Raw genomic sequence first — 12,045 nt, forward strand, 5'->3', positions numbered from 1 at the left:
GGGTCTCTAAGTCCCTCCTTGAGGGCCGCAATCCAGTCGGGTTTTCAGGATTTCCCCAATGAAATATGCATGAGATCTGTTTGCATGCACTGCTTTCAATGCATATTCATTGGGGAAATCCTGAAAACCTGACTGGATTGCGGCCCTCAAGGAGGGACTTTGAGATCCCTGAACTGGAGTGACTGAAACAATTTGTTTTCTTTCCATGAGGATTAGGGGCTGAGGAGAAAATACCCTGCCCTGAAGAAGTCTGATATTTTGGTGAATCTTTCCTTTTTGCTTAACTTAAAGCCAGGGGTGTCCAATGTCGGTCCTCGAGGGCCGCAATCCAGTCGGGTTTTCAGGATTTCCCCAATGAATATGCATGAGATCTATTTGCATGCACTGCTTTCATTGTATGCTAATAGATCTCATACATATTCATTGGGGAAATCCTGAAAACCCGACTGGATTGCGGCCCTCGAGGACTGACATTGGACACCCCTGACTTAAAGCTGAAATAAAGCTATTGATTTTTGTTATAACTGAGTTGGAGTTATTCGAATGAGGGCTTTGCCAAACATCCACTACGTTTGCAAGAATTACAATATATATAATTTTTCTTCTTCTCTTGATATTTTCTGTTTATGTTATTTGAATGTATACTAAGGGGCTCCTTTTAAGAAGGCGCGTTAGCGGTTTAACGTACGTAATAGCTAAACTGCCGGACGCGCTAGCCGCTACCGCCTCCTCTTAAACAGGCGGTAGTTTTTCGGCTAGCGCAGAGGTTAGTGCATGATTAAAAGTCGTGTGCGTTAATGCCGCTACCGCGGCTTCGTAAAAGGAGCCCTAAAACTCTCAAAATAAAAATAATAAATAAATAAATCTAGGCCCAAAACATTGGGAATCCTCTGCATAAAGGCTAGACAGCTCAACCCTCCAGCCATCTCCAGTACACCAATGACCCTTAAATTGTTACAAGAATCTCTATTTTTTTATATCATTCTACTTCTCCACAACTGTTTTAATCTTTTGCTCAAGAAGCTCACTTTTTCATGCGTTGGCTGTAACCACAATCTCTATAGTTCCTGCCACTTCAGGATTTTTTGAATAAATGTTGATTTAAGCCTCAAAGCTGGCCATTATCTTTGTGGAGAAAATTCTCTCTTAGCTATTAAATACTTTCATGTAATTGATTTAACAATCTGTGAAATGTAGCACTTCAGTAGATCACATGCAGTAATACAATCAATTCAATGTTAAGAATGGGGAGATAAAAACAGACCCGACCATAAATTGTCACTTTAAACACATTCAGCCACTCTCAGGCAATGTAATGAATTCAGGCAATTATTCGGAAATCTAAGGTCTTCATTCTTCTGCCCAATATTCTTAAAAGATAACAGTTTCAAGCTTTTCCCATTTCAGCATTTCTCATCGCAGAATGTTACCTGATAGAATTCAGCTTTCTGAAACAGAGCACATTAAGTTACTTACCACAACATTGTATTCCCATATCATCCTCCAGAAATCGATTACTGTATTTGCTAGTGGTCCCTGTGTGGCAATATATGCTCTTGGCCCATGCATTCCCTAAAATTTAAAATTTTCATTAGCAGTATGTAATCTTGACCATGTATCAAGATTTGCTATAAATTGATTCTGTAGATGACAACTCAATTTCAATACAAAGTTACAAAACATTTGCAATAATTTGGCTCAATTTCTCTTAAATGTTTTTTGTTTGGGGGGGTCCCCTCAATCTAGATGACAACTGAGGAACTCACAGTAACCCCCCCCCCAAAAAAAAAAAAAAACCCCACACAACTCATTTTATATAAAATATAAATCTTAACCAAACATAGCATAAGGTTATTTTCACATATTTCTTTTGCTCCTAATCCTAGCCCCTAATCCTCATGGCCTAGTTACTAAATAGTTGATAGATACTTAAACTTGGTAATTACCACACATTAACAGTTAGTAAGGGTTCATGCACAGTTACTTACCGTTAACAGTTGTTATCCAGGGACAGTAGGCAGATATTCTCACATGTGAGTGACGTCATCCAGGGAGCCCCAGTACAGACAATATTAAAAGTGTACTGTCACTAAGTTTTAAGAAACTTTGCGACTACCCGCAGCACACATGTGCGAGTGCCTTCCCGCCTGATGTAGGCTTGTGTTACCTCAGTTCCATAAGCAAGCTAAGAAACCAACCAGGGAAGGTGGGTAGGTTCTCATAATATCTCTGCCTGCTGTCCCTGGATAACACCTGTTATGGTAAGTAACAGTGTTTTGTCCCAGAACAAGCAGGCAGCATATTCTCACATGTGGGACTCCCTAGCTTACCACAATGGGATGGAGGGACTCTTGGCCATTAAGAGAATAAATTTTGGAATACTGCTTAGCTGAAGTGACCTTCCCATCTGGAAAGGATTCCAGAGAGTAGCGAGACGTGAATTTGTGAACTGAGAACTAAGTAGCTGCTTTACAGATTTCATCTATGGGAATGGAAGGCAACGAAAGCTGCCATAGCTGGGACCTTATGCTGTTACACGGTTTGAGAGGTGGTTAGATATTGAAAATCCCTTCATAACCTTAGGAATTCAAGGATGAGCAGTCAGAAAATTTTTACTGACCGGCATGTGGAAAGCACTGATGGCACTAAGGTGAACTGTGACTGAAGTGGTTTAAAGACCTGAATTGGGTAAGTGGAGAAGGAAATCCAACATTGAATATATGGAGAAGATGAAGCATCCCAATGATGAAGAGTACACCATGATGAAAATATAGGGTCCACTTCTGTGAGTAGTACTGCTATGTAGACAGTTTTCTGGATGTATCCAACATGATCTGAAGATCAGCAAATGCTGAGCTATCCCAGGAGGTACCAAACTGCCAAGTATGAAGACTGCAGATTGAGAAAACCAGTAGAAATGCATCTACCTCTAGATGATGAAGAGAGGATTGTCTGGAATCGCAGTGAGGCAGTGTGTAATTGTGGGGGAACAGAAATAAGTTTATCCGAGGAGTTCCCCAGAAGAGAGAATACCTGACATTAGGTTGTGAAACTAAAGCGTCCACTGGTGTGGGTAAAGAAATCTGCTGAGCGTGTCACAAGAGTATTCTACGCTCCCTGAACATAGAGAGCTTTTCGAAATGTTTGAAACAACTGCTCAGTTCCAATCCTTTCGATCTCTCACAAAGGAATCAGACACCCCGTACTTTCTCCTTGGTGTATACTAGGCGGACTTGAAGGGAAGATACTGTGTGAAAATTCTGCTGAGTATTGGACATCGCTTTGCGTTCCAAGGGGTGGAAGTGGAACTTCTGCATCTAAGTAGAGCCATGACCTTGTGTGCGAAGATTGGCCAGGTGAGTTTCACAAGTATATTTGGTGAGTTTTAAGGTCAGAACTTTGAGATGTGAAGCTCCCTGTGGAAAAGTACGAAGAGTATAACTTCCACTTAAAAGTTGATGAGCTGCAGACTAGTGAGATGCCAGGAACCACTGAGGTGTTCTACAAGGAAGACTTGTGAAGAGAAAAATATGGATTTTAGATGCCATGTTTAAAGTGGGACTTGAACCTGTGTTCCTTGAATCAAGTTTCTTTATTTTTGATATACCGTTTATCATACAGGTATCTAAACGGTTTACAATAAGTAGTAAAAGTTAAAAGGAATAAAAACTTAGCTACACTAAAAAAAAAAAAAAAAAAAAAAAAAGAGGAAACAATTACGCAAGAAGGTACACGATACATTAGGAGAGGATGGGAAGGAAAGATTAATAGAGATAAAAAATAAAAATAAAAAAGGAAAGAGGGAGAGGGAGGTACAATTAGGCTGGGGAGGTCACTTCTAAAAAAGCGTTTTGGTTGCCGTAAGATTTCTGTAAAGGACAATCGAATTTCAAAGGAAATAATAATTACAAGGTAACGGCATCTTTAAAGAGGAACGTTTTAAGTTTGGATTTGAATTTATCTAAAGAGTTTTCTAGACGAAGATCAGTGGAAAGAGCATTCCAGTGTGGGAGCTTTGACAGAGAAGATGGATTTGTATGTAGTGTCGTAAGAGAGTTTTCTTAAGGCTCAATTGAGGTAATACCGTGTTTCCCCCAAAATAAGCCCTAGCATGATTTTTGGGGTAGGTCTTAATATAAGCCCTACACCTGAAAATAAGCTCTAGTTGTAAGCAACTGTGCTTCCCCCAGCCGCGAAGCTGAACCGCCGAACCCCCGCTGAGCCTCCGTCCTTCCCCTCCCAACCGATCCCCGCAGACTGCAACCATAAATACCTTGATGCAGAGGAGCGCTGGGCCAGCAGCAAGGTATTTATGGTCGCGGTCAGCGGGGATTGGTTGGGAAGGATAGAAGCTGGGTAAAAGGTTCTGCTGCACAGGGGGGATGGGAGGGATGGAAGGATAGAAAGATGCTGCAGAGGGAAGGCACAAGAAGATGGGTGAGAGGTGAGGAAAGATGTTGCACATGTGGGGGAAAGCAAAGAGGAAGAATTGGGGTGAAGGAGAGGAAGACAGAGGATCATGTACATGAAAAAATAAGCCCTGCTCGAAAATAAGACCTACTGCCTTTTTTGGCCCCAAATGAATATAAGACACTGTCTTATTTTCGGGGAAAAACGGTAGTAGCATCCTTCTACTGGCTTATATGGATGGAAGGTAATAGACTCGATTGCAAAAAGGAAGCAAATTAACTTGTCGTTGCTGAGTTAGGATCATTCTGAGGTGAATCATGTCGAGCAGGGCCCCTATGAAGTTTAGAGCTCAACAGGGTTGAAATTAGGATTTTGGAAAACCGACTTCGAACTCTCAATGTCAAATAAAATAGCATTGGATTGAGGAACCCTTGGGCTCAAAGTTAGCGCCAAAACTATCAGGCACTTGGTAAACAGTCTAAGAGATAACGACAGGCCGAAGGGCAGAACTTTGAAGTAAAAATGTTGATGGGCTAGTCAAAACCATAGAACACAGAAATAACTGATATGTGGGTATCTGTGATATCTAGAGAGCATAGCTAAATTGTTTTGATCTAAGAGCAGCTTTAAGATCCCAGATATAAAAGTTGAACGTTTCTTTAACTAGAACTGATGCGTAGATTCCATCATCTTTGTAATGAGAAATACCTGAAGTAGAATCCCTAATTTTAGTGAGAAGGGGATACTACCTCCTAGATATCTAGTTGAAGCAGAGCCTCCATGCCCCGAAGAAGAAAGGAAGTCCTGAGATAATTTGACTCTCTTAGATAATTTGAAGGCATGTAAACAACATGAAAAAACAGTACCTATCCTTGATGACTGAGAGAACTCACAGATTGGTTGTTATCAAGGCCAATGCTGTTGTAAAAATGAAGACAACTTCCGATTGGTAAGGAAGTAGCTAAGAAGGAGAAAATAGCAGGTATGCTTGACCTAATACACAGAAGAATTGAGGCCTGAGCTTTTTGAGCGTTATTTTTGCTTCTTGTGTGGTGGAAGTCCAGAAGCTGAAGAATACAGAAGCATATCCCCGCTAATGTGAATAAGAATTCTTAGCAGAATGCTTTGAAGTATGAGATGTAGAACCCGGCCTCTTCAAAGTTCATTGTCCATCTTTGTGTGTCCGTCTCTATAGAATCACCAAAAAGTTATTCCCTTATACATGGGATTTCGGCTAATGTATTTTGGAGATGGATGTCTATATCAGAAACTCTCTCTCATAGCTACTGACATAGCAGATGCTCTATATGACAACTCAAAAGCATAATAGCCTGACCTTGCTACATACTTTCTGGTCTGTAAAAAAGGTTGAATATTTTGCTGATGTTCTGCAAGATGCTTGGACAGAATATATTGCTCAGATCAGGCAATTTCATCACCACTTGTTTGAAATACAAAGACATGTAAAAATTGTAAGTAAGGATCCTGCTTGCCATCATAGTCCACAATACGGCCTTCACTCCCTGTAAGCACCGAGGCAGAAACACTTGCACTGAAATAATTTTTAGTGCTGACTCCACAAGGAATGATTGATGCTGAAGCTGTGGTTTATCAAATCCTGGAGGAGAACAGATTCTGTAAATGGAATCTAGTTGTCTTGGAGCCATCGTGATAAATACATTTTGTAAGAAGTGTCTCTTTAAAAAAATGCCATGTAAAGGTAATTTGAGGAGCTCTTTGGAAGGTTCATTATAGTCCAAAGCATCCAAGTATTCAACATTTGGTCCAGTGTCAGTGAGATAGATAAGGCTTTGCCCAACTGTCTAATATATCTGGTAAAGACCAGTCCTTCTGGAGATCTTCTAGGAGGTGTTTTCTGTGGTGACGGTTCTGAAGGTATGCCGGAAGACTCAGAGACAGATAAAGCTAGTGCTTCAGATTCTTTGGGAAAGTTTACAACGTCTTCAGTACCAATCCGATGAAGCTGATGACGAGGATCGACACAATGAGGACCGTTGTGGCAAAAGAGAACGTCGATACTTAGAGGTAGTGGATAGATGACTCAATGGAAGACTTCAACGTCGATGGAAAGCTGCTATGCTCAGGCTGGCCTGGTACCGAGGGAAGTGATGTGAGCACCCGTATGCAGTGCAATTTAAACATTGTACCAATCTCCCTCCTGAAAGTATGCACCGGTACTGATGGCTCAATAGCCAGTACCCACGGTGCAGCAGGTTTCCTTGAATCGGGTAAGCTCGATGAGGATGTACACTGTAATGCACCAGTACAGATGGCTAAACTGCCGGTACCATCGGTGCAGCAGGTTGCCTTGAAGCGGGTGACCTCGATGAGGATGCACACCATGAAGAAGAGACAACCTGCAAATCTTGAGAACAGTGGCGTCAATGTTTGGTCTGCATCAAGAGACTCGATGCTGTCGAAACCCTAGACGCTTGCTGGGAAGTGGATGGCTTCTGAGCTGACTTCTGCGATGCTATTCGTTCTTCCGATGTCAATGCGATACAGGCGTTTTCGATGTCAACAGCTCCAAAGATTTGGCAATCCATGGTCGAGCCAAAGAGCTTGTACTGTTGAATGCGACGAGCCTTGAAGGAGCGCTATTGTAAGGTGTAACATCGAGCAGAAGACTCAGCTTGGTGTTCAGGGCCCAAACACAGTAGACACCAACTATGAGAGTCAGTGACAGAAATAGGCCTCTGCACCTGGAGCACTTCTCAAAATCCGTCGACGGTTTTGACAAAGGGAAAATAATTTCTTCAGCGAGATTATACTCAATGTAAAACATAGAGAAAGACCCGACGAGGAAAAAATCCGAGGCCAAAGCCAGAGTCTGAAAAAAAACAAAAAAAAGAGACAAATTTTTTTTTTGTAAAGAAAAAGAACAATACTGATAAGAAAAAGTATAGAAAAAAAAGACACAAGAGTGGGAAGGCAACGCTGACTGAATAGAGTTCAGTCAAAAAAAGTACTTCACTCACGGAAAACAAAGAACTGAGGTATCGTGAGTCTATGTCGGGCAGGAAGACACTCATGCATGCGTGGTGCTGGCAGTCGCAAAGTTTCTTAAAACTTTAAGTGATAGCACACTTTTAATACTGTCCGTACTGGGGCTCCGTGGATGACGTCCCCCATATGTGAGAATATGCTGCCTGCTTGTCCTGGGATAACAGTTAATACAGTACTTTAACATACCAATGAGTTAGTAAGATACAGTTACCTTATACTTTGGACCTTAAGTAAAAAAATTAAACAATGCTGCTATATTCAACTGCCTGCCTTAAAAAGTTGTTGAAATGCATTCATACCTTAATAAAATTTGCATTGATGTAGTCTGATTCGTGAGGAATTTTTAATGTCAGTTTCACCCGGCTATGATCAACTGTAAAACAGAATACACAGTGGCTAAAAATGCTATATGCTTCTTCTTGAATTAAAACATATTCCACATTAGGATGACTTGATAATTCTGTTCATAAAAAAATAAAACCAAAAAAAGCGCACATATTTTTAACCCATTGCCTTGTAAATTAATACTTTAGGAAGATTATTTACTAACAGTTAAGTATGCAATTGCTGTTATTTTATGCAATAAGTCCTGTGGTAGATAACATGTAATAACTGTTTGTGTATGCACTGTTGGTAAACAACCCTCCTAACGTTTAACAGCCATAATACTATAATACGCCACTCATGACAATAACCACCCTTTGGTGGGCCGTTGGCAAACAAATTCTTTAGCACCACCCTCCAATCTCAATATAAAAACATTTCTAATCTAAATCTTAGACTTATATACCAAGTCATCTCCTAGACTTAGGAGCTCAATTCGGTTTACATAATTAAATTACAGAAAAAGTTCTAACCCCCCCCCCCCCAAAAAAAAAAAAATGCATTTAGCAATTCATTAGCCTCTACGCATCTAAAATTATGTCATATTATGCTGGAGTTTAAAAACACCCCCATAATCCAGAAAGCACTCCCCCCTTTGTTATCTCCCAGATGCCAATAAGTTTACTTCACAGCCTCAAACTCCCACCATTGTTTGTCTGCTCGCTGCTTCCTGTGACTGTGGGTGCTATAAGCTTGGCAGGAAAAGAGAGGGGGGGTATCAGAATTTAGCAAGCTGACAGAAGACGCCTGAAGAACTGGGGAAGGAGCATCTAATGGCACCATCTGTTCATGGATTCTGGTGTAACAACTCAGAGTGGAAGGGGACAGTGAAAGCACTGTTTGATGACATCATTTCTTGTCTTATATGATCACAACTGATAACACCACTTGTTTCCTGCACAAGGTCCAAGCAGGGCCAGATTAAAGCAGAGAAAAAAGTCTATCTGCTTATGCTTTAGTCCTGCTATTCATCATGTGAACATTTTTAAAAAGCAGACTTGTTCTGAAATCATTAAGAGAGAACTGTACCTCCCATATTTCATTAAAACTGGAGGGGGAACTATAAAAAGTGGTGCATAACATGCAGAACTCTACGATTTCTATAAAAAACAATGCAAAGCTAACAATTAGCACACATTAAAGGTTCTCTCTAAATCAGGGGTGTCCAACCTGTGGCCCCGTGAAGTATTTTGTGCGGCCCTGCTTGAGAGCGATGCAGTGTTTTCCTCTGCTGCTCCCAGGTATTTACTGTCTTGCCGGTTCCCTCCTCTGTCTTGCTGTGGCGTTTGCGTGTTTGTGCAGCCCCAGAAACATTTTTTTCGGCCAATGCGGCCAAGGGAAATCAAAAGGTTGGACACCCCTGCTCTAAATGGTTTTTGAACAAGTCTACTTTCTAAAAATGTTTTCACAAGATGAATAGTATATTGTGTATCTATGAGCTGCACCACACTTAACACACACTAATCCATTAGTGCATCTTAGTAAAGGACACCAAAAATTTGTTTGCACTGCTTCTCTTAATCCTGAAGACCTCTGACATCTGTGAAAACAAATGATAAAAAGAGCGTGCATGGTCCCAAATATTACAAGTACTGATTAAGTATCCGCATTGAGCATACAGTTTAAAGCCACTGGGGGCATCTTTGTAGGACATGTTGCAAACACAAAAACCCATAGCAAAATCAAATATTTTGAAAAATATAGTCATGAAGTCTAAGTAAACACCAAAAAGTCCTTTTCTGAAATAAACAAGTTGGTTTTACATCAGTGATCTTCATTGTCCGTTCCCATTTCCGTTAGTACTGAAAAATATAGTCAACCAGGATGCCGAAGGCCTTCACCAGAGGCCTGCAATAGTTGAATATGAAAAAAAGAATTTGAACTTACTATCTTTAATCATTTTTTTATTAAATCTACCAGCTTTTGGGAGCTGACCAAAATGGACAGGACTCAAAAAAAGAGCAACATTTTCAAAAAAATGTATCTTAATCAGAGATCTCAGTGACACAATTGACAATCAATGCACTGAAACACCAAGACTGAAGTGGGTCCACATGACAAGTGGCAGTGATGCTCCACAAAAGCCTCCAAGTTTAATAAAGCTCATGTATTTTGCTGCACTGAGCTCAGAGGCCAACCCATGCTGTGAGAACTTATGTTTTTCTTTGGAGAAACAGGAAACAGTGCATGCTATTGCAAAATGACAAATGAAAACAAAAATAAAATTCTGCCCGTACTACCCTATTAATATTACTCACTTAAATTTCTTGTATATTTCATCCATTGTAGTTTGTGACTTTGAAATTTGTTTAGGTTAATATATTTGTCAATGCAATTTAAACTTTATAAAAACATGACAAATGAAATCTGATAAAGTGTTAATGTGAGACCAAGGCTAACAACATAGGAATTGCTTAGCTTCTAAAAGTAATGGAAATAATTTTATATTTATTACTGAGCATGTTTTTAAACTTACATGGCAATATATCCTTATATCTGTTCTTTTTAACATTTTCTTCTTTTTCTCCAGTAATGGTTGGGTAAATTTTTTCTGTTCTATACTTTGTTGACAATCTTCTTAATCGCTGAAAAAGAACAAGAAGCCATGTTTAGAAAGCTGTAAGCTATCCAACAACCAATTCCAAACATATTTTGAAGATTTGCAAAGTCATTCCTCACAGCTTCATCAGTATGTGTTTCTACAATAGTAACTTGGCACAATGCTTCTCAACCCACTCCTTGAGGCATACCAAGTCCCATCAGGTTTTCAGAATATTCACAGTGAATATGCACACCATGCAAATCTGTCTCCTGGATATTCACTGTAGCTAGCTTGAAAACCTGATGGGACTAGGTGTGCTTGAAGGATCAGCTTGAGCAACACTAACCTAATAAATGACAGCATCCAATTGGCCCATCTACAGTCTGCCCAACTGAGATTTTTCCTTTGGTTTTCTACCATTTTGGGTAGAAAACAAATATTCTCATATGTGAAAATCAGTTTCTCCCTAAACCAAATATTTTAACTGTTACCTTTTTCCTCAGCACTGCTCTCCCCTTTCTACCCCAAGCACATCCAAAATTACTTACCCCGTTGGCCTTCCTTACCCTGAAATTTAGTCATACCTGTTAATTTTCTTTCCTTTAGGTCAGGCTCTACCAGCTTAACAAGTGAGTGTTATCCCTTCCTGCCAGCAGATGGAGACAGAGAAACTGAACTTCAGTGGAAAACTTCAATATGCCTTTGTCAAACCAGTAAGAGACTCCATAAAGCAAACACATACCCCATCAACCACTGCAGCTATAATGAATCACATTTACTTAATTTAAATTTTTTTAAAACACCTCTGGAGAGACAGGTAGAGATCTCTAGTGGTCCTGACAACTTTAGTCTTCTGAGGTAGGGTCTAAGAAAATGAATTGCCTGCCTAAAGGATAGGAAAACAGGTATAACTATATTACACCTCTTAACATATGGGCTGTACCATTTTTAATAAGCAGGATGTATCCAAGCAGACAAAGGACAGGGGAAGGCAAGGCTCCCTAAATAGCAGCTCTGCCCATGTTCAAATGGATTCTGGCTAACACATCCAATCTGTAATGCTTCATAAAGCAATGTCTTCTAGAAAAACTGCCTGGGCTGCCACCCAGGAGATCACCTGTACCCAAGTCAAGTAAGCTCTCAATCCTTGAGGCACTCAATCCTGAAAAAAGTAGGCTACCTCGATGGCTGCCTTGATCCACTGGGCAATGGAAACTTGAATGCTACTTGGCCCTTCCCAGGGCCATGGTAAAGAACAAAAAGATGATCTAAAAACTCATTTGCTCCCACAAGTACCTAAGCAAAACTGTGTGGATGTTAAGCTTGTGAAGCCTCTCATTAGCATAACCATGCCCTCCTCAAAAAAAAAAACCACAGAACAATGACCATATGTATGTATAAAAGATAAAAAGAAAACAAAAAGTAGGGTCAAAAAGTTGACATCTTCCTGGGTACAGTATCCAAAATTAAGGTTTATCATCTCATATGAAATCCAACACAGTACCATGTTTCAGCGAAAACAGCTTCCTCAGCTTCAGCTTATTTTTTTACCTGCTACTTGCTCATAAAAATGTTTTGTTTTTGCCTTTACTGCCTTCTTCTTTTCCAAGTCTCTCTTTGCCTTCAATTTGCCATTCCTTATGCTATTTCCTATTTTCAGTTGGATCCTTCTATTTCCTTCA

At 40.1% G+C, this 12,045-nt stretch overlaps 1 protein-coding gene across 7 annotated transcripts in view; it reads right to left on the reverse strand.

Moving 5' to 3' along the window:
• Positions 1-12,045, reverse strand: part of PTPN12 (protein tyrosine phosphatase non-receptor type 12) — a 179,321-nt gene that overhangs the window by 140,546 nt on the left and 26,730 nt on the right. For all 7 annotated transcript variants that reach the window (XR_004540573.1, XM_033957666.1, XM_033957664.1 and 4 more), the window contains exons 2-4: positions 10,298-10,406; positions 7,737-7,810; positions 1,477-1,572 (exon numbers count right to left, since the gene is read on the reverse strand). Coding sequence is in view for 6 of the 7 variants with exons in the window: in XM_033957664.1 (XP_033813555.1) it covers positions 1,477-1,572; positions 7,737-7,810; positions 10,298-10,406 (279 nt within the window). In the remaining variant the exon portion in view is untranslated. The remainder of the gene's footprint in view (positions 1-1,476; positions 1,573-7,736; positions 7,811-10,297; positions 10,407-12,045) is intronic.

The sequence above is a fragment of the Geotrypetes seraphini genome, chromosome 9 (assembly GCF_902459505.1).
Source record: "Geotrypetes seraphini chromosome 9, aGeoSer1.1, whole genome shotgun sequence".
Lineage (NCBI taxonomy): Eukaryota > Metazoa > Chordata > Amphibia > Gymnophiona > Dermophiidae > Geotrypetes > Geotrypetes seraphini.